The sequence below is a fragment of the Neophocaena asiaeorientalis genome, unplaced genomic scaffold (assembly GCF_003031525.2).
Source record: "Neophocaena asiaeorientalis asiaeorientalis breed wild unplaced genomic scaffold, Neophocaena_asiaeorientalis_V1.1 scaffold106, whole genome shotgun sequence".
Classification (NCBI taxonomy): domain Eukaryota; kingdom Metazoa; phylum Chordata; class Mammalia; order Artiodactyla; family Phocoenidae; genus Neophocaena; species Neophocaena asiaeorientalis.
The window spans coordinates 1,900,785-1,923,861 of record NW_020172597.1 but is presented as its reverse complement, the minus strand read 5'-3'; the positions used below and the strand labels follow the sequence as shown (position 1 = coordinate 1,923,861).

The 23,077-nt window shown below is 42.6% G+C and overlaps 1 protein-coding gene across 1 annotated transcript; it reads left to right on the top strand.

The window, feature by feature from the left end:
- The first annotated feature begins 329 nt into the window (after window positions 1–329).
- MEAF6 (MYST/Esa1 associated factor 6) lies at window positions 330–22,667 on the top strand. Its single transcript, XM_024738782.1, has 7 exons — window positions 330–670; window positions 938–1,053; window positions 4,484–4,571; window positions 4,750–4,795; window positions 16,518–16,710; window positions 21,330–21,363; window positions 21,851–22,667. Exons 2-7 carry the CDS (start codon window positions 1,004–1,006, stop codon window positions 21,857–21,859), a joined length of 420 nt encoding a protein of 139 aa, XP_024594550.1. The 5' UTR covers window positions 330–670; window positions 938–1,003; the 3' UTR covers window positions 21,860–22,667.
- The last annotated feature ends 410 nt before the right edge of the window (window positions 22,668–23,077 follow it).

The window sequence follows — 23,077 nt, the reverse complement described above, 5'->3', positions numbered from 1 at the left end:
AAGGATGGCGCCAGGGGGTGGGGGCTTCCGTGCGGGAGCCCTGGAGAGGAGAGTGTCCATGAGCTCTGCGGGGTGGGCGAGGGCGGGCGGGTCCACGATCTTTGAGGGATGGGGACCGGGCTTGTCGGCAGGCTGTAGGAGATTGGTTCGGGCTTGCCAGTGGGCTTTGGGGGGTGGGGTAGGAAACAGGTGTGGGAGGGGGACCCACACATCCAGGCAGGCCTTTGGAAGATGGAGGGGCGCATGTTCTTTTGGGGACTAGGAGTAGATTAGTTGGATGCGGTTTTTGATGGGTAGGGTTGTGATGTATTTGGGAACATCTTAGAAGGTGACAGGCGAGGGGAAGCGGACTCAGTCTAGGGAATTAGGAATTGTGACACGCACCCGGGACCCCTTGCACCCTGGTGGCTAAGCCCTCCCTCCCCTTGCGTTTTGGCTTGGGCATCGGGAGGCCCATCTCACCTGAAGCTGCCCTTCCAGGTTTCCATAGCAACCGCAGCCCAGTGCCCGCGGCGTTTCGGAGCCTGCAGGGAGGGGAGCGAATTGGCTCTGGAAGGCTGATCACCCTTCCCTCTCCGGGTAGCAGTATCTTTTATGCGTGGGAGTAGAGACTGCTCATGTTCTTCCTCCGCCCAGGTTCTTGACAGCTGGGTTTCCACGAAGCCCCTGAGTACGTGCAAACTTTGGTATGGGTGTACATTTTAATGGGGACAGGCTCTTTCTATTCCATTTTATTCTTAAAGGGATCCAACAAGATGGGTCTAGACTGTCGTAGTCTGAAACAGCCTGCCCCTGCGCATGTCAGCCTTCTTTCCTCAAGGCTGGCTCTGTATAGTTGAACTTGAGTTTATAAGTCTGATAGTAAGATTTCAGTTTGGTTAGGCTTAATGCTTGCACGTAGAAGGCATTAACCACTTCCTTGTTTTTCATCTCTCAGGAAACACTGGCAAACTTAGAGAGACAGATCTATGCTTTTGAAGGAAGCTACCTGGAAGACACTCAGATGTATGGCAACATTATTCGTGGCTGGGATCGGTATCTGACCAACCAAAAGTGAGTGTCGGAAGCCTGTAGTGTTTGTGTGGTGCCCTAGTAATATTTGTGTTTAGGGCTATGTATGTTGTTGGTAGTGACCTGGCAGGGAGACAGTTGTAAAGTGGGGTGGACAGAGGTCTGCACTTGAGCTTGAACTCTGGCTCAGCCACTGCCTCACTGAGTAACCCTGGACAAATCCTACATCTGTATAGTAGAGGAAATCTGGCCAGTGGCACAGGGCTGTGTGAGGCTTAAATGAAATGCAGCATATAATACCTTACACACCAGCACTGCTATCAGTGTTTTCTACATTTTAATCAGTCACGAGTCACACCCTCACAAGGTTTGCCATACCTGTGTGCCAACTGTACCACGGTTTATTTAGTAATATTATTCTTGAAAACTTTCTAAATTTTTTGAAAATCTAGAGAAAAATTGAAAGAATAGTTCGTGATCTCTTGATACCCTTCACTAGCATTTACCAGTTGTTAACTTGTTACCACATTTGCTTTCCTCTCTTTTTTCCCTTTCTATAATATGTATTAATACACACACCTATAGCTACACTTAAAAATTTTTTAAAATTTGAAATAATTATAGATACACAGGGAGTTGCAAAAACAGTACAGTTTTCCCCAATGGTTGGGTTTTATGTAACCATATAGTACAATAACAAAACCAGGAAATTGACATTGGTATAATGTGTATATGTAGTTCTGTCATTTTTTCATGTGGGTAGATTCCTGTAACCACCACTGCAATCAAGATACAGAGCTTTTCCATCATCACAAAGATCTCCCTCATGCTACCCCTTTGTAGTTATATCTCCCCTTTCTCCCATACATATATGTATATATATTTTTTGCTAAACCATTTAAAAGTTGAAAGCAGATATCATGACATTTGCCCCAAATTATGTCAGCAGGTACCTCCTAAGAATAAGAACATCTTTCTTACGTAACCAACAATTATCATGCCTGGAAAATGAGCACTACATTAATAGCATTATGTAATATACAGTCTTTATTCATATTTCCCTAAGTGTTCCTAAAATGCATTGCTATCTTGTTTTGAACCAGTGAGTGTTTGTGCATTGCATTTGGCTGTTGTGTCTCCTTTAGTCTCTTAATTTAGGAGCTTCCCACCCTTTTTGGTGGTAAGGTTGTTTATGACGTTGTCTTGTAGAGTGTCCCAATTCCAGGTTTTTCTTAGTGACTTCATGAGAGATCCTTTAAATATTTTTGGCAAAAATGTTGCATTAGTGATTTGTGTACCTCTTGTTGTTTACCTCTGTTTTATCAGGAGGCACATAATGACAGATTACCCCATTATTGGTGCTGCTAAGTTTGATCATACGATTTCACCATTGTAAAAGTGATTTTTTTTCTCTTTGTAATTAACAAGTGATTTCGGAGGTTATACATTTTATTTATTTTTATTTTTTAAGATTTATTTATTATTTATTTATTTATTTTATTTATCTTTGGCTGTGTCGGGTCTTAGTTGTGGCACACGGGATCTTTCATTGCGGTGCTCGGGCTCTTCGTTGCGGCGTGTGGGCTTCTCTCTAGCTGCAGCGCTCTGGCTTCTCTGTAGTTGTGGTGTGCAGGTTTTTCTCTTTCTAGTTGTGGCGCACGTGGGCTCCAGGGTGCATAAGGGCTCTCTAGTTGAGGTGTGCAAGCTCAGTAGTTTTAGCACGCAGGCTTAGTTGCCCCACGGCATGTGGGATCTTAATTCCCTGACCAGGGATCGAGCCCACGTCCCCTGCGTTGTAAGGTGGATTCTTTACTACTGGACCACTAGGGAGGGAAGTCCCTGGAAGTTATACTTTTTAGGCAGTGTGATTATACTGCTCACCCCAATTTTTGTCATTGGTTTTAGTATCCATTGTTGATTATCTGAATTAGTTATTATAATGGAGGTTGCAAAATGATGATTCTAATTTTACTGTTCCTTTTACATTTATTACTGGCATTTTGAAAGAAGAGTCTTCCCTTTTTATCTTCTTTCCCTTTCATTCTCTCTTTCTCTCTCTTTAGAATCACTGTAGATGCATGGATTTAAAAAAAAAAACAGCGTATTGGGATCTAGTACTGTCACTTTGTAAAGGTTTATTTTATTTTTTAGTATAAATTAATTTATTGAAATCTATGCAAAGAAGTGCACAGATCATAAGTGTTTAGCTCACTGACTTTTCACAATGCTAACACACCCATCATTATCCTTTTTGATGCTTAGTTTGTCCCAAACGTGGCCAGAGGGAGCCTCCTCAGGCTGATTCCTTTGTACTTTTTTTTTTTTTTTATCTTTTAGTAACTTTATTTATTTTATTTATTTATTTTTGACTGTGTTGGTCTTCGTTGCTGCGCACGGGCTTTTCTCTAGTCACTGCGAGCGGGGGCTACCCTTTGTTGTGGTACGCGGGCTTCTCATTGCGGAGGCATCTCTCCTTGCAGAGCACGGGCTCTAGGTGCTTGGGCTTCGGTAGTTGTGTCGTGTGGGCTCAGGAGTTGTGGCTCGCGGGCTCTAGAGAGCAGGCTTAGTAGTTGTGGTGCATGGACTTAGTTGCCCCGCGGCATGTGGGATCTTCCCGGACCAGGGCTCGAACCCGTGTCCCCTGCATTGGCAGGCGGATTCTTAACAACTACGCCACCAAGGAGGTCCCATCCTTGTCCTTTTCTTGTCTCAGACCTGGTATCAGTCATTTCACTAAGGAACTCTGGTTCTTTCTTTAAGTTATTTATTTATTTATTTATTTAGTTATTTTTAGCTGTGTTGGGTCTTCGTTGCTGCACGCGGGCTTTCTCTAGTTGCAGTGAGCGGGGGCTACTCTTTGTTGCGGTGCGCGGGCCTCTCATTGCAGTGGCTTCTCTTGTTGCAGAGCATGGGCTCTAGGCACACAGCCTTCAGTAGTTGTGGCACGCGGGCTTCAGTAGGTGGCTCGCGGGCTCTAGAGCGCAGGCTCAGTAGTTGTGGCGCATGGGCTCAATTGCTCTGTGGCATGTGGGATCTCCCCGGACCAGGGATCGAACCTGTGTCCCCTGCATCGGCAGGCAGATTCTTATCCACTGTGCCACCAGGGAAGCCCTTTAAGTTTTTTAAACTAAGATTATTTAACAGAGATACTTCATAGCACTAGTCTGTGCTAGATGTTTTTAATAATAGGCATTAAAATAAATACATATTAAATGAAAATGATTGTGAACCTAAAGCTAAAGTAATCTCATGTGTCACAGTGGACCACATACCGTCCATTGGAAAACATTGCTGTCTACATAGGCATTCAGCATGCAGGTCATTTTGGTCAATCCAAGTGGTGTGGAGGCATTTCTGTATGGAACTTGGTAATTTAAAAAAAAAGAGTTCCTTACATTTGTCCTGGTGTGTCCTCAGCTTGAGCCACAGACATAGCTTGGTGCTTATAATGAGTTTCTTGTGTGTGTTTTAGAAACTCCAATAGCAAAAACGATAGAAGGAACCGGAAGTTTAAGGAAGCAGAGCGGCTCTTCAGTAAATCCTCAGTTACTTCAGCAGCTGTAAGTGAGGGGGGGGGATCTTTCTGTGGCCCATTGTTAAGGAAGACCTCCGTTAAGTTTCTGTGAGTTTTCTCTTTCCTGTCCATCTGTGAGTTGGTTGTCTCTTTCCTTTCTGTCTGTGAGTGCTTTCCTGAGATCTGTGGTAATTTTTATAGTAACTGGTGGTTTTCTCTTTTAGGCAGTAAGTGCATTGGCAGGAGTTCAGGACCAGCTCATTGAAAAGAGTAAGTTTATCTTTTTACTTTTTCATCAGTTTATTTTTAAGCTACCATCGCCTCTATATTTAATTCCTATCCAACGGTGTATCTGAAGACTGCATCTCTTGTTCTTGCCTCTTCTTTCTAGAAGTTGGGAGCCCTTTTGGGTATCCTTAATCATGTCTTTCTTTGGGGGAAGAAACTACCGTGTCCTTCCTGCCTTTTCAGTCACATGAAGGTTGACTTCACCTGTTCAAAGACACAGAGATATGTCTTCACTCCTGTTGAGTCTTAGGGAATTTTTTAAAGTTAAAAAAACCCTTTTATCATGGAAAATTTCAGACATATCTAATAAATCCTCATGTACCCAATTTAATAATTCTTAGGAAATTCTGATCCCATGAACAGAATGTACCTGTGTGTTCTTAAATTTAAAATGGAGAGCAGGTAGTATTTACTTTGTAGAGAAATTGTATCATTCTCTGTATGTAAGCCATACAGTCTAACTCCTTTCTAATTTCTAGTGATGGGACTTAGAACTGCAGGTTTATCTTGCTGTATCAGACTCTATGTAGCTGTATTGGATGCTCTCCCTGTGGGTCGGGTCACTCTGAAACACACCCTGCTTTTTGTATTGTGGCTGGGTATTTTCACATGGCATATCTTGTCGTGGGATCAAGTTGTCTTATTTGCATTACCAGGGCAGTGGTTTGAGGAGAAGGGATTTTGGTAGTATGGGAATTAGAACTACTCAGTGACTTCAGTTATTATCTCCATGTACAGATTTCTGAATCTTTAGCCCTATCCCTAACTCCTTGCCTGAGCTTTAGTCATGCATTTCTAGAAAATTCTAGAAAATGTCTTCTAGACATTTCCACTCAGATGGTCAGACTCAAACATTTTGTCTAAAACTGAGCTGTTCTCTTTCCTTCAAAATGTGCCTAGTTGTTTTGTTTCACAGGACTTCTGTTCTCCATCCTTCAAAACTTTGTAGGCAGCTTTGACTCCTCTCTGCCAGCCTAATTAGTTGGACCAAGTCCTTTTGATTTTTTCTTTCATTATGACTGTCAGTTAAATCTTATTTCTTCTCCATTAATACCACTTCTAGAACGTAGAGCCATTTCATCTGCTTTGTGGAGTAGCAAGACTGGTTAAGAACATTCTGGACCTCACTCCTGTGAGCTGCGATGGAATGACGTCTGACTCCTCAGTTTTCACAAGAGCCTATTATCCTGCCCCAGGCTTAGCGGATAGTTTAGTATATGGCTCTGTATCTAATTACCCACACAGAAGGGGTGCGCCTAGATACTGGTCAGGAAGACTCCTAAAGCCACTGCTCAGCAGCTTGACTTGAGACAAGTACTGATGTATTGAAGATTTTCTGGAGCATGTGGAGGCCATCCATCCCCTAAGATCTTCCCCCTGGATTGAGCCCCATTTCTGGAATATATCATATTGGTATTCCTTGGTCTTCCCTATAAAGTTGCACTTAGTTGCACTAAGTAACATTTTGGTCCTGTAAAATGTGTCACTCTGTTAGGACGTTGCAAACGTTTATTATCATTACTAATTATTCTCTCCTTTAGGAATAGTTGTTTTCCCTGAACGACTAGTTGGTTTTTACTGAAAACCTGGTAATTGACTGTTTCCCTCTTTGTATGGGCGCTAAAATGCTTAAAGCCAAATTTGAGGTTCCTCTCTAGAAAGCAAATAGGAACTTATAGCATGTGTTCGGGGAATGAATCTTAGTACTACATCCAGCTTACTTTCTTCTTCTGTTCCTCTTTGCTTTACTTATCCCATTTTAAATTTATTTTATTGGATTTCATTCTTTTAATTTATCTAGCTTGGGTTTCATTGGACTTCATGAAACTATGGTTTGGTATTTTTTTATCAGTTCTGGAAAATTCCCAGCTGTTACCTCTTCAGATACTGTGTTTGCTCCATGCTCTCTCTCTTCTCCTGGTACTCTGGTTAAATGTAAGTTAAACCTTCTCTCTCATTGCACCCTTTATGTCTTTTATTATCTTTTCTGTATCTTCTTTTTTGTCTCTGTGCTGCATTATGGGTATTTTTTTTTTCTGACCTACCCATTCACTAATTCTCTTTTCAGTTGAGTCTGATTTACTGTTAAACCTTCCCTTGATTTTTAAATCTTTTATTATACTTAAAAAAAATTTTTTTTGGCCATGCTGCGTGGCATGTGGGATCTTAGTTCCCTAACCGGGGATCAGCCCACACCCGCTGCATTAGAAGTGTGGAGTCTTAACCACTGAACCAACAGAGAAGTCCTATTACTACATTTTTAATTTCCAGTGTCCCCTGCATTGGCAGGTGGATTCGCAACCACTGCACCACCAGGGAAGCCCCTGCTATGTGGTTTTTTAGGACCTTTCTTTGCAGTTGTTTTCATACTTGCCTTTTACTTTTTTTAAAAATAAATTTATTTATTTATTTATTTGTTTTTGGCTGCATTGGGTCTTTGTTGTTGGGTCTTAGTTTTTGCGTGCGGGCTTTCTCTAGTTGCGGCGAGCGAGGGCTACTCTTAGTTGTGGTGCGCGGGCTTCTCATTGCAGTGGCTTCTCTTGTTGCACAGCTTGGGCTCTAGGTGCGTAGCTTCAGTATTTGTCACACGGGCTCAGTAGTTGTGGCTCTCGGGCTCTGGAGCACAGGCTCAGTAGTTATGGCGCATGGGCTTAGTTGCCCCGCGGCATGTGGGATCTTCCCAGACCGGGGCTCAAACCCATGTCCCCAGCATTGGCAGGCAGATTCTCAACCACCGTGCCATCCGTGAAGTCCCTACTTCTTTAAGTATAGTAAGCATAGGTTTTCTGTATTTAATTTCAGTTTCTGAAGTCTTTAAGAGCCTCTTTCTGTTTGTTGTTTCTGCTGTTGTATCACTCATGAAATCTAACTTCCCTGTGTGCTTGTTGGTTATCTTTGACTGTGTACTTCTGTTCACTATAGTTAAAAGTATTTGTAGAATAATTTGACGGCTGGGATGAAGGTGCTGTCTTCCAGAGAAGACCTATGTTTGCTTCTGCTAGGACTGCTTCGACCAAGTTCAAGGCTTGAAGGTCCCCCAAAGATCCAAACTTTAATTCCAAGAGCGGAATGAGGAACGGTCTGCTTTGCCTTTCACTCTTTTTTCCTTTGTACAGGGTCTTTCCGTTGTCTCAGAATGTTTTGTGGAATGACTCCTGTGTTTTTGATCTTTGGTGGCAATGAAGAAAACAACCCTTTCTCTTAGATTTTGTACTTGTCTGTTCTCAGATCTCAAGGATTCTGGAGTTTTGCACTGTTCTGAAATTTTCCTCAAAAAATGCACTACTTTTGCTTCCTTTGGCTTCTTATGTACCTACCCTAGAATGAGAATGGATTGGCATGGTCCCAAAGGGGAATTTTATGCTAATTAGTGAGGCATTGTATATTTTTCTAAAAAGAATAAAGTGAAAGAAAAACAAAGCAGGCAGATTTTCCCAGGCCAGGGCTCAAACCCATGGCTCCTGTAAAGGATCAGCAGTCTCACCTGTTTGTTTTACTGGCCTTCTCTGAAGCTTTCATCAAAGCAAACCCCTCCAGCGTCTACATCATTGCACAGGTAAGTGGACAGCTGCGTGAGCATTGTTCTGGGTGTCTTCCTTTCTGCCTTTAAACGTTTCGTGCTGATCAGGAGTCACTGCTGCGGCACTATTCAGTAGCTGGTCCTTTAAGTAGAGCATCTCATTTGTAGCTGTATTTAACTTAAAATTTGACCTTATTTGCGCTAAGAATGAGTCGCTCAGTTTTATGTCAGTGAGAGGCAAACTCGTGTGTCTTTTCACGGTGGCAGCAGCAATCGATCGACTGACTTGCTGCTGTACCTTGATATGTTGTAACCCAGTCCTCTTGCTGTCACTTCTCTTCTGCTTCCGTGAGCCGAGGGAGGAAATGATTATTACTTTGTGCTCTCACTTTGTACATTAACAGTGTTTAATCTAGTCTCCCCAGCTCCAGTCCCTCTTATAAACCGCTTCTAGCCTAATCTTAAAGCACGTGTTTGCACAGAGAACTCAATACACGTTAGTTGTTTGGTGTTACTTCCCTGTTCCGAAACTCTGGATGCCTTCATCTTGTTATGTCCTGCTAGCAGCTGTTTTACTGCAAATAACCCTGACTGATTGCTTGGAATTTGACTTATGTGTTTTTAGATCTCAAAGATGTTGAGATTTCAACACTTACTGTGTTCCAGACACTAAGCAAACACTTTACATTATCTCATTTAATCCCTAAAGCTACTTCTTGAGGATAGGGAACATGGCTGTAGCCCCAAGCATCTAGCCCAGTATCTCATCCATAAGAGATACTCAAGACGTGAGAGAAAGAATTCCTATTTTACAGACGGGGAAACAGGCTCAGAAAGATTAAGCAACAAGTCAGTTTTCTTAACATCCCCTCGTATTGTCCCCCATGTTAGATCCCCTAGCCTGACAGTTATGACTCCGCTCAACCTGTCATTCCATTTCACCTGTCATTTCTCAAGCTCTCTGTTTAAAAGGTGTTGTTTGATTTATAAGTCCCAAATACCTTGTGTTTTCTCACCTCTGCACTGTTTTGCATGTGCTATTTTTTGTATTTATTTTGGCTCTCATTTTTCAAGGCCCAGTTTAAATTCCACCCCCTCAGTGAAGCTTTTCCTGAATAATCCGCTCTTTCTTCTCTGACTCCCATGATACTTAGTATCCATGTCAGCCCTTCGGGACGTCGGTTACTGCCTGGACTCTATTCATAGGCCTTTGATTTGACTTCCGCTGCTTTGTGTTTGCGTGTGTGCGTGTGTATACGTGTACCCACTTTATAGAATATGACCAATTCATCCATCCATTTACTCAGAACTCCCATAGCAGCTGGCCCCAAATGAGTAAATAGTTGGTTTTTCTCCTCGGTGTATTCGAGTAGAATTGCAACATAGAGAAAATTTGCCGTATCTAACTTGCCTTCCTTACTTGTTTCCCACCTTTTTAGTTAACCCTTCTCTCCCCTGTGCCCAGCCCCTCCTCAGTGAGTCCTGTGTCCCTTCTGCAGTCCTGTCTGTGATGCAAAGCTTTTGTGACTGCATGCCCTGTCGGCCTGCTCCTTCCCCGACCAGTGCCTCCACCATTTGCATTTTCAGAGATGACATTTTTTATCTGAATAAATAGGATTAAGTATGGCAGAGGAAGGCTGTCCTGACCATACTTCTGTATCTTAGACTCATCTTTTTATATTTTGTTAGATTTCTTTTTAACTTTTTAACCCTTGTGAGGGTTGTATGTATTAATATATCTGAAGTGTGTACAGCGGTGCCTGGCTTAGGGTAAGGACTGTCTGTGTCAGCTGTTGTTAGCATCTTGCAGTCTTATTTATTTATTTTTTATAAATTTATTTTAATTTTGGCCGCGTTGGGTCTTTGTTGCTGCGCGTGGGCTTTCTCTAGTTGCGGCGAGCGGGGGCTACTCTTGGTTGTGGTGCGCGGGCTGCTCATTGCAGTGGCTTCTCTTGTTGAGGAGCACGGGCTCTAGGCACGCTGGCCTCAGTAGTTGTGGCACATGGGCTCAGTAGTTGTGGTGCACGGGCTTAGTTGCTCTGCAGCATGTGGGATCCTCCCGGACCAGGGCTTGAACCCGTGTCCCCCGCATTGGTAGGCGGATTCTTAACCACTGCGCCACCAGGGAAGCCCTATTTCTTTCTTCCTTTATTTGGCTGCGTCGGGTCTTAGTTGCCACACGTGAGATCTTTATTGCGGCATGCAGAATCTTTTTTGTTGCGGCACGCAGACTCTTCATTGTGGCGCGCAGGCTTTCTCTAGTTTCGGTGAGCGGGGGCTACTCTTGGTTGCAGTGCGCAGGCTTCTCACTGCGGTGGCTTCTCTTGTTGCGGAGCACGGGCTCTAGGCATGCGGGCTCAGTAGTTGTGGCGCACGGGCTTAGTTGCTTTGCGGCATGTGGGGTCTTCCCGGACCAGGGCTCGAACCCACGTCCCCTGCATTGGCAGGTGGATTCTTAACCACTGCGCCGCATGAAGTCCCGCATTCTTTTCAAAAGCCAGAAAATACCCCCTAGTCTGGTTGTTCCTCCTCTGTTGATGAATATTCCCATCATCTCCCTTTTCCCCCACTATGAACAGTGTCACAGTAAACATCCTTGTACCCATAGCTTTTTTGCAGTGGAGTTTTAATTTCTGTATGACAGTATCCCAGAAGTGGCACTACTGTGTCAAAGAATGATTTTCATAGATACAGCCCAGTACTTTCTGTGGTATGAAGGGAAATGTATATTTGGTCTTTGTCCCCTCTCCTGGCACACAGCTCCTAAAACTCTTGGACTCTCCAGAATATTAAGAATGACTACCATGGGACTTCCCTGGTGGCACAGTGGTTAAGAATCCGCCTGCCAATGCAGAGGACATGGGTTCGAGCCCTGGTCCAGGAAGATCCCACATGCCGTGGAGCAACTAAGCCCATGCGCCACAGCTACTGAGCCCGCGCTGTAGAGCCTGCGAGCCACAACTACTGAGCCCACGTGCGACAACTACTGAAGCCCACTTGCCTAGAGCCTGTGCTCCGCAACAGGAGAAGCCACTGCAATGAGAAGCCCGCGCACCGCAATGAAGAGTAGACCCCACTCGCTGCAACTAGAGAAAGCCCGTGCACAGCAATGAAGACGCAACACAGCCAAAAATAAATAAATAAATACATAAATAAATTTTAAAGAAAAAGAATGGCTAGCATGCAAAAGAGTAGTCTTTTGTATGCTAATGAGATGACTGGTGGCTGTGTCCACTGCCCCTCCCTCGCCCACAGATAGCATCAGATGGGGGCTGGTCACCCAAAAGACCAGTCCTTGACTAGAAGTTTGGAACTTTCAGCCTTAACCCTGAAACCTCCAGGGAGGGGAAAGGGACTGGAGATTGAGCTCATCACCAATGGCTAGTGACTTAATTAGTCATGCCTGCGTAATGAAACTTCCGTAAAAACCCCTAAATGATGGAGTTTCTGTTGGTGAACATGGTGCAGTGCTGGGAAGGTTCCCAGCCCAGAGAAGGCAGGGAAGCTCCACGCTCCTCCCCATACCTTGCCCTGTGTGTCTCTTCCATTTGCCTGTTTCTGAGTTGTATCCTTTGTCATAAAGCATGTTCCTGATGCCAGCAGATTATTGACCCTGAGGAGGGGGTTGTGGTACCCCTGGTTTATGACTGGTCTGTTGGATGTCTGGGAGGCCCAGGACTGGTGACTGGTGTCTGAAGTAGGGGGTACTCTTGTGGGACTGAGCCCTTAAATTGTGGGTTCTGCCCTGACTCCAGTAGTTAGTGTCAGAATTAAATTCAAGTGTTGGTGTCTGGGCAATCAGGGAATTGGTTGTTGATGTTGGAAAACACCCTGGACTTTGCAAAAAGAGTCTTGCCATTCCCATTCTTAAAAGCATACCTTGGGAGGGCCTGTTACAGATACATTGGGGTAAAATAAGGGGGAAAAAGATTACGTTTAAACTCTTTCATTAGAGTGAATTTTTAATCTACGCAAATACAGACAAAACAATGAATCCCTGTGTACCCATCACACTGCCCCCAAACCATCACACTGTGGCCAGTCCTGTCCTATCCACACCCTACCTGCCCTCACCTCCACCCCCTGTATTATGTTGAAAAATCTCAGAAATCTACCCCCGTTTCTTGTATACATATTCTAGTATGTTGGGGTTTAAAAAAATTTTTTTTAAATTTATTTTTGGCTGCATTGGGTCTTTGTTGCTGCACGCAGGCTTTCTCTAGTCGCGGTGAGCAGGGGCTACTCTTCATTGCGGTGCGCGGGCTTCTCTTGTTGCAGAGCACGGGCTCTAGGCGCGCGGGCCTCAGTAGTTGCAGCGCACGGGCTCAGTAGTTGCGGCTCGCGGGCTCTAGTGCACAGACTCAGTAGTTGTGGCGCGTGGGCTCAGTTGCTCCGCAGCATGTGGGATCTTCCCGGACCAGGGATCGAACCCATGTCCCCTGTATTGGCAGGCGGATTCTCAACCACTGTGCCACCAGGGAAGTCCCTTTCAGTATGTATTGCCAAATGATAGTTTTTAAATTGTGGCAAGAACACTAAACATAAGACCTACAGATTTTTTTTTCACTTTTTATTTTTGGCTGCGTTGGATCTTCGTTGCTGTGTGCAGGCTTTCTCTAGTTGTGGCGAGCGGGGGCTACTCTTCATTGTGGTGCGTGGGCTTCTCTTGTTGTGAAACATGGGCTCTAGGCACGCAGGCTTCAGTAGTTGCAGCGTGCGGGCTCAGTAGTTGTGGCACACGGGCTTGGTTGCTCCACGGCATGTGGGATCTTCACAGACCAGGGCTCGAACCCGTGTCCCCTGCATTGGCAGGTGGATTCTTAACCACTGCACCACCAGGGGAGTCCAGAGCTACAGATTTTTAAGTGCACAGTACAATAGTCTTAACTGTACAGAGTTGCACTGCAGATCTCTAGGACTTAATTGTCTTGCATGACTGAAACTTTATACTCATCAAACAGCAACTCCCCCCTCCCCCCCCAAGCCACTGGCAACCACCATTCTACTTTCTGCTTCTGTGAGTTTGACTGTTTTAGATACCTCATAGAAGTGGAATCACGCAGTATTTGTTTTTCTGTGACTGGCTTATTTCACTTAGCATAACGTCCTCCAGGTTCATCCATTGTTGTGGCGTATGACAGGATTTCCTTCTTTTTAAGGCTGAATAATATATTCCATTGTTATGTATATACCACATTTTCTTTTTTTAAAATAAATTTATTTATTTATTTTATTTTTGGCTGCGTTGGGTCCTTGTTGCGCATGGGCTTTCTTTTAGTTGCGGCGAACAGGGACTACTCTTCGTTGCGGTGCGTTGGCTTCTCATTGCAGTGGCTTCTCTTGTTGCGAGCACGGGCTCTAGGCACGTGGGCCTCAGTAGTTGTGGCAGTCGGGCTCAGTAGTTGTGGCTTGCAGGCTCAGCAGCTGTGGCACACGGGCTTAGTTGCTCCGTGGCATGTGGGATCTTCCCAGACCAGAGCTCGAACCCATGTCCCCTGCATTGGTAGGCAGATTCTTAACCACTGCGCCACCAGGGAAGCCCTACCACAGTTTCTTTATCCGTTCATCTATTGACAGACATTTAAGTCGTTTCCACATTTGGGCTATTGGATAATGCTGCAATGAACATAGGAATGCGGATATCTCTTCAAGATCCTGATTTCAGTTCTTTTGGATAAATACCCGTAAGTGGGGTTACTGGATCATATGGTAGTTATATAAATGATAGGCCCTTTACACTATGATCACACTTAAAAACTCCCAAACAGAGCATGTATTGGTACTGCATTTCTTTTTAATGCTGAATAATACAGGCATACTTTGTTTTATCGCACTTTGCAGAGACTGCATTTTTTACAGATTGAATGTTTGTGGCAACCCTGTGCTATCAGATGATGGTTAGCATTTTTTAGCAATAATACGTTTTTAAATTAAGGTATGCACATTTTTTTAGACATAATGCTGTTGCACACTTAATAGACTCAGTATAGTGTAAACATAACTTTTATATGCACTGGGAAACCAAAAAATTTGTGTAACACATTATTTTGATACTCGTTTTATTGTGGTGGTCTAGAACCAAATCCACAGTGTCTCCGAGCTGTGCCTATATTCCATTGCATGGATAGACCACATTTTATTTATGCATTCCTCAGTTGATGGACATTTTGCTGCCGTGAATAATACTTCCGTGAACATTTATGACCAGTTTTGTGTGAACGTGTTATCATTTCTCTTGGATACATACTCAGGAGTGGAATTGCTGGTGGTTTGTTAACTCAGTGTTTAATCTTTTGAGGAGCTGCCAAAGTGTCTTAAGTTGGCTGTACAATTTATATTCCCATCAGCAGTGTTTGAAGGTTCTAGTTTCTCCACATCTTCACCAACACTTGTTACTGTTTGTCTTTCCATTATAGTTACCCTAGTGGGTAGGCAGTGCTATCTCATTGTAGTCTTGACTTGCATTTCCCTAATGGCTAATGATGTTGTACATCTTCTCCTGTGCTTATTGGCCGTTTGTATATCTTCTTCTGAGAAATGTCTATTCAAATCCATTGCTGATCTTTTAAAAATTTTTTTGTCTTTTTATTATTGAGTTCTAAGAGTTCTTTATGTATTCTGGATACAAGTCTTTATCAGATATATGATGTGCAAATATTTTCTCCCATTCTGTGGGTTGTGATATTTTTTTCTTTTTTTTTTCTAGTTAGCATCGGTTTATAACATATAAGTTTGATATGTACAACATTATACTTTGACTTCTGTATATACTACAGTGTTCTCACCACCAAAAGTTTAGTTTCCATCTGTCACCATATAGCTGACCCCCTTTGCCCGTTTTGCTCTCACCTCACCCCTGTGGGTTGTTTTACTTTTTGGGTGATATTTGCAGTTCACGAGTTTTACATACATGATATAGTTCACTATACATATTTTTTCTTTTGTCATGCTTGCTTTTGTGGTCTTATCTAAGAAACCATTGCCTAACCCAATAGATTCTAGGAGTTTTATAGCTCCTACATTTAGGTCTCTGATCCATTTTGAGTTAATTTTTGTATATGGTATGAGATAGGGTTCCAGTTTCATTCTTTTGCATGTGGATATCCAGTTATCCAGTTATCTTAGCCATAAAGAGAAACGAAACTGAGTTATCTGTAGTGAGGTGGATGGACCTAGAGTCTGTCATACAGAGTGAAGTGACTCAGAAAGAGAAAAACAAATACCGTATGCTAGCACATATATATGGAATCTAAAAAAAAAAACACAATCGCTCTGAAGAACCTAGGGGCAGGACAGGATTAAAGATGCAGACGTAGAGAATGGACTTGAGGACATGGGGAGGGGGAAGGGTAAGCTGGGACGAAGTGAGAGAGTGGCATTGACATATATACACTACCAAACGTAAAATAGATAGCTAGTGAGAAGCAGCCACATAGCACAGGGAGATCAGCTCGGTGCTTTGTGACCACCTAGAGGGGTGGGATAGGGAGGGTGGGAGGGAGATGCAAGAGGGAGGAGATATGGGGATACATGTATATGTATAGCTGATTCACTTTGTTATACAGCAGAAACTAACACACTATTGTAAAGCAGTTATACTCCAATAAAGATGTTAAAAATAAATAAATAAATAAAATTGGGAATATCTGTCAGCTGAAGGGTATTATTACCACTTTTAAAATAATGTTCTTAAGGCTTCTCAGAGTAACTTAGGTAATGGGGCTTTTCTCCTCCTGGGCCCTTTTTTTTGATGGAAAGTCAGGATTCCCATGTGGTCTGGGGAAGGAACCAGGGCCAGCTGTAGGATATTTTCCCAAGGTCATCTCTCACCTCCCGAAGACCTATGTAATGTTTTTGATAATGCTTCTTGTGTAATTATTAATCCCATTAGCATATTCTTGTTTAAATAACCTTTATGTAGCGAGGTTATCTTGATTGTATGGTCTAATCTCCCAGCCATCCTTAGGTCTGTTGCCTCTGGTTACATTGTTTCAGATTACAGGTTTCTCGGGAACTCTGGTAACTTTGTATGTATCTTCCTGTTAGTTAGAACATATGGTCCTTGAGGGTAGGAAACAAGTCTTTTTCTATGTGTTAGTGCTCAGAAAATCTTTCCTGACTGATGGACAAACTGCCTGAGGAGTACTGATGATGCTTTGGGGGACTTGTGTTTATTCCCTCCAGGGGAGCCAGGAAGTGGGACGGAAAGTGATACTTCTCCAGACTTCCACAATCAGGAAAATGAGCCCAGCCAGGAGGATCCTGAGGATCTGGATGGATCTGTGCAGGGAGTGAAACCTCAGAAGGCTGCTTCTTCTACTTCCTCAGGGAGTCATCATAGCAGCCATAAAAAACGAAAGAATAAAAACCGGCACAGGTCAGTGGTAGGGACCACCTTTCCCCACCCCCTATGCCCCCACCCTATCCCCACCCACTTAGAGCTTCCGTGACCATTGCTGTGAAGGGACTTTAATAGAATAAACATTCTTCAGGATTGGTGTGGTCTTTCTGTTGCTGATGGGAAGAAATTCATTTGGTCCAAGTGAAACAGGCTAATTTTTCTCTAAGGGAGGAATTGGTGGGCATTAGAGGAACTGTGAAGGAAGACATCCTTCTCAGTGTTTCTAGTGTAGAAGAATTTGATTCCATAAAACTTTTGTTTAATACAGTGAATTTGAAATCCTTTCAGAAGAGAAAAAGGGAAATAGAAACGGAATCTGTGTACTAGTGTTTGGAAAATGCCACTAGCATGTGTTGGGAAGCTGAAAAATGGGATATAAGTCTTCTGCTCCTAACCTTGATCCCTGCCTGTTCTTATTCCCTGGAGGATGGACAGAACTGATCTGATAGTGCCTTTATGCTTTTTATTTTTTATTTTTATTTTTATTTTTCGGTACGCGGGCCTCTCACTGCTGCGGCCTCTCCCGCTGCGGAGCACAGGCTCCGGACGTGCAGGCTCAGCAGCCATGGCTCACGGGCCCAGCCGCTCCGCGGCACGTGGGATCTTCCCAGACCGGGGCACGAACCCGTGTCCCCTGCATCGGCAGACGGACTCCCAACCACTGCGCCACCAGGAAAGCCCCCTTTATGCTTTTTAAATACAAGTTTTTTGATTGCTTATGATTTCTCTGTTTTTATATATCTTTGTAAAATGCTGATTTCAGTATCAGAGGAACAATACAAGGGCTATAAGATACGAGAGCACCTTCCTAGATAATGTTTGTTCACTGTGTGTTTTTGCAGTGCCTAATGAGATAGGAATCACATCAGTGGGCAGAGAGGTCAGGTGCCACCCAGAGAGGATTTTAGCATTCGCTGTCCTTGGGGTTTATATGATGATGCCGGGGCCTGTTAGCTCAGATAATTGGAAATTATACAGCTGAACTCAGAGAGGGTAATGCAGTAGTTTCTAGAGGAAGGGATGGCCTCAAACCTTCTTCTGGGAGGTTTGAAAACCAGATATCCACCAGGTTGGCTTTTGTCCTGCTCCTCTTAGGAGCCTGCATGCTGAGGAGATGAAAGGGGGCGTGCAAGGAATGGGTGGGCTTCCCTGTGCCAGTCAGTTTGCTTCTGGGCTGGGTTGTCCCGCAGAACATTCCCTCAGGCACCCAGGATATTATAGTTGTTACCTTTGCCAGATGTGGCATACAGGGATAATACAGAATTAACTCTAACGGGTTTAAGCCTCCTTGGCATCAAGTGATTCTTTAATTCTTTTAAGAGTTTTTCTTGTCAATGGTGGTGGTGGTTTTTAGACCCAGAAATAGTATATCCTCCAGATAGTGACTAAGGGCTGCAGCCTAACATTTTTCCGCACACCGGAAATCACCACGCCAATCTCATAAGTGCAGTAAGAGAGAGCAAAAATTATATCTCTCTCTCTCTCTTTTTTTTTTTTTTTTTTTTTTTTTTGGTAAGGCTACAGCTTATTTAATCGCTGTGACAGGACTGACGCTAGTTTATCATAAACAGCAGAGATCCATACTCTTAAAAATATTTTTTTAAATTGTCAAGATAAAAGGGTCATGCTCTGTGTTGCTTTCGTTAAGTTTATACCAGTGTCATTTTAAATGGGATAATTATTTTCCTGTTTCAGAGTAGAGGAGGGGTAAATTCCTTGAAAGTTTCTGGGACACTTTCTCCATTCCTGGTACACTAGGCTCTATTGATAGCTGTTGTTTATTTCAGGTAATACCTTATTTTCCTTAATGATAGGATCAGCTGATAAAAGGGAATTAGACATTGAACTTAATTTTCTTCTTGCAGATTACTGGTAGATTTCCATAGGAACAGCATTTCCTACCGTTTGCTCTCCTGGCCCTAGGAACTAACTCCTTCCAGAAAAATACTAGGATTTAAAAAGATATTTGATGTTAGTTATTGCCTTCACAATGGGGCTTTCTGTTTGGAAAGCAGGATCCTTTGGTGTTCCCCAGGTTCAGTATCCTCCTGGGTTTCTCCGTTGGCCTTAGGGCCTCACCTGCCCTGAGGGAGGATACTGGAGCTGATTTGCCTTCTTTCTGGAGAAAATAGGTTTATTAGCACACCTTCTCAGATTCCTGCCATCTTTAGTCAGGAATTGTGTCTGGCCCAAACCCCTCGCCCCTGACTAATGTCTTAGTGGGTCTGACTGATTGGGGGATGGGGGCGGGGGAGCACTTTGTCTACACATGTTTGTAACTTTGCTCCCAGTACAGTGTCGTTTCTCCTTCAATGTACCACACCCCATATTGTCCGATAAAAGTCAACAGTAAATTATTTCAACAAAAGTCTGAATACCCACCATGTGTAAGACACTGTTTAGTGATGAGTAAAGCAAAGTGGAAATAAATAAGTACCCTAGCAAAAAGGGAAGAACTTTGAATTTGTCCTCTTTAGGAATATAAAAATCTATCAAATAATTTTTAGCATTCATAAATGATCACAAGATTCTAAAGTCTTACCTTGTACGTGATATCTGAACGATAAGTCCCAGTGTCTTTAAAGAAAAATGTTGAAATCGGTATAACCTTATAGCTGCTCTTACAGGTTTTTGATACTGTACCAAGCTCTAGAATTCTCAGTAGTTTGTGACGTTTTCATGAAGTAGGTACAGTCTACTTCTTTAATTTCTGAACAAAGTTAAGTTAGGCTGAAAGTTAAATTTCTGACAGTTCCTGGTTTGTACACTTACTGTATACTTTTCCCAAATGTCCGAAGTGAAACTGTTGCATAAAGGTTATTGAAGTTAAGCTTTCTTCCAGCTTCACTCTTGCAAACATTGGCTAGGAGGAAATACAGCCGTTTTGCGTATTGTTTTACCTCCTGTCTACAGTCTGAAAGGCTCTGGAGCCAGCCAAGGAACTGGTGTCGTGCCCCTGGTTAACATTTGCTTTGGAGGTCTGCCCAGCCCATGGTCTGTTAGCGGTGATGGCCCGAAACGGCCTTCTCCTTTAGGCTGCTCTCCCATCTGGACCCTTACGGCTTGGGTGCTTGTGGATGTCAACTTCCCTTTGTTTCAGTAGGCGCACTGCAGACTTCGGCGTTCCCTGATTGTAGCCCTGACATAAACCGTTAACTGCTCTCACCAGTTCAGGGGCAGAGTCATATGGCTGTGTGGGTTTTGGAATTAGACTCTGATTCGACCCCTGGCTTCTAGCATGAATGCAGAGAAAAGGAGTACCATGTTTGGACATGCTTAAATATAAAACCCGAGTTAGAAATTGCAAAATGTTTTTTATTTTCAAAACTGTATGATATTTTTATCTTTCATTTTAGTGAAAGTGTATTATGCCGAGTTGTTGGTACGGTCTTCAAAGCACTTTTCATTATGTCACTAAACCCTTTGTTCTCTATTTCTTCTAAATGCCCCTGTTTATTTTTCATTATAATTAAATATTTTAAAAGTTCTAACTCTGAATCTGGTAGTTAATAGAAGGCCTGCGGGTGTCTAGTTTTCTAATGAAATAACTTTTCTTTTTATAGTCTGTTCTTCTGATATGAAATCCATTGAGGGAAGGGAATCTCCCAACCACAGAACCTTTGGTGCTTTGATGTCTGAAACTTTGTGTCTTAAGATTCTTAAAAGTGATTTTGTTTCTACAAATCTTGCTAGGGTGGCTAATCAACTAATTTATTCAATTAGGATATTAATTTCTATTGCTTTCTTCCTTTCAAATGCTGCCCCTCAGCCCGTCTGGCATGTTTGATTATGACTTTGAGTAAGTTTGATTTGAATTAGTATTTGTGCTGTGTTGTTTAGTGTGTAGAGACAAATATGCCTTTTTGAGACCTTTCTAACCCATAGTTTATCTGTTTAATTGTAGGTATGTATATTAGGTTAGGCTGGGAAGTTTTTTTTAAAAACAGAAAAACGTGATGGAGGTAACATTTTATTTAATAACTTAAGCAAAATTAAGTAAACTTCACTTTTATGCATTTTAATTTCTTTAAAAATAGATAACCTTTACTTTGATTAATATTTAAATTGATATCCTGGCTTTGCTTCATAAGGAGATTGATAGTTTAAGATCTTGATGTTTTGCTCTGGAAAGATTTAAAAATTGAAATTTGTTGAATTTCTTTTGTGTTTCATGTCCAGGAATACAAACTCCTAGTCTCTTTCCTGTTCTTAATCACTCAGTGTCTCAGTGATTATCAGCAACATAGTTGCAGAGCTAACACATTAACGTAGAGCATGCCCTCTTAACCCAAGCTCTTTAACGTGTAATTTTGGAATAATTTTTAAAAATTGTACGACTCTTATAACTGCTATAGTGTATTTCTTTTTGAGTCATCTAAGTTTACCTTGTGGCAAGAGTATGTGCTCATGTTTTTAATAAATACTTGCTTAATAATACCTGGGTAAACAACTAAATATGACATAGTCTAATGAAGAATGTGGATTTTACTTAACCAAATAGTCTTTGTTATAGCTTGTGCCCTATGCAGTAGCTGATTCTTGGACCCGTTTTCTGTAAATTAAAATGCAAATATCTTTTATCTTTCCTATCACAGGATTGATCTGAAGTTAAACAAAAAACCACGAGCTGTAAGTATCAGCCAGACCATTTCAGAGAGGCTGGTGATTTTCGTAGACGGTTAGAAAAACGTATTTGTCTTCAGAGCTTGAGTGTTCCTAACCTGGGGTCACAGTTCTTGTTTTAAAGTCTGGGGTATCCATCTGGATGCGCTTTGACTTTTAGGTTTGTGTACTCTCTTTATATTTTGGAGAGAGAAAGGCTCACACAGTTTTTCCTGAAGAAAAATTCCCTTTGATTAAATAATGAACTATTAATACTACCCCTCCTCACCACCCCCATGCCTCTGACTGGTGAGTTCTCAGGTCTAATAAGGCAGAATTGATGTCTCTGTCCCTTTGTGGACTCAGAAGACAAGCCATTTTCGATGTGAAATATTGTCTGTCATATTTGAAATAGAATCTTTGGCTACAGAGCAATAGCCTAGCAGGGTTGTTGGTGAGAATTTATCAATGTTCTGCTGAGAATAAGTTGGGACTTCTGTTTTTCTCTCTTCAGGATTATTAGAAGACTCATTAGTGCAGAAGCGTCCAGGCTATAGAGCCCTGCTTCCCTCCTCCGACCTCACAAAGATAAACACCCCTCACCTGGCTGCGTGGCCATCCATCTCTGCTTTCCCAGACCTGGTGCCTGTGACTCTGAGTAGTTTGTTCTGAAATGTGGTGACAAACAAGTCATTTCTGTAAGACCATATTGGAGCATTTATTTTGTGTCATTTTCAGTAACAATTGCAGGACGACCCAAGACATTGTTTTAATCCCAGCAAGTTGCTAAGTGTGCATTTCTCCGTTCTTGGAACCAATGTCTCCCCCGTCAAACTGGCTGGCACCAGCCTCATCTGTGATGCGCATCGAGAAATGTTCTCTAGGTTTGTTTTATGCTGAACGTAGAACAAGTCACATTTCAGAGGGAGGCTGTAAATATCTGGCGTTTTCTTATTTTGTTTGTGTTTTATCGTTTTTCTATGATTGTTTTTACCATCTTATTTGCTTTGGGGACTTTTTGTAATGCCATTATACAGCTCATACCTTCCTGCTGACATATCTGATCATCTCTTTCGTGCAGTTGCCAATATTCTTAACTGAAAGTAATTTGGTTTACCATAAATAAAATGGGGACTTGGCTTTTTGTTTCTTTGCAGAGGGAAGGTAAAGAGTGTTTATTTAATAATTACCTATCTTAAATCTTTTTGAGTTGGAAGCAGTTTCATGTTCAAGGAACAGCAAAAACTGAAACACATGAGTTGAAATGAGTCCTTTTAAAATAGGTATTTTTATTCTTTTGTATAAATAAAATTTCACAGGCTTTGACTTCTCATCCTTCACCTTTAAACTTGAGATTGTTTTTTCACTTACTTATTCGTATCATGCCTTACGGAAATCTCTTTCTCCATCTTTTCTCTCTCTTTGATGGTATTTGCCTGATTAAGTATTGCTCTAAAAATGACTAAGGCAAATGGAAAGGCTCTAAATTGTGCCCAAAGCTGATAACGCCTGGAGTCCTTGAGCAAAGTGAATGACAGGATCACCGAGAGGCCGCGATGCCCAGCAAATGCCCCTTCCTTTCAGGGTGGATGGGCTGAGGAGTCTGTTGATGGTTGTTACCTGCCTCTGGAGCAGCGGCCATCCACCTTGGCTGCACACTGGAATCACCTGGGATGCTTAAAAAAATACCAGTGCCTGGGTCGCACTCCCCAAGACTCTGACTCGGGTACAGCCTAGTATT

Bases quoted from the DNA above. Each gene is read 5' to 3' on its own strand.
- MEAF6 (XM_024738782.1), top strand. From the start codon at position 1,004: ATGTATGGCAACATTATTCGTGGCTGGGATCGGTATCTGACCAACCAA. The intron at 4,796-16,517 runs GTAAGTTTATCT...TATTCCCTCCAG, and splicing joins GGACCAGCTCATTGAAAAGA to GGGAGCCAGGAAGTGGGACG. The intron at 16,711-21,329 runs GTCAGTGGTAGG...TTCCTATCACAG, and splicing joins AAGAATAAAAACCGGCACAG to GATTGATCTGAAGTTAAACA.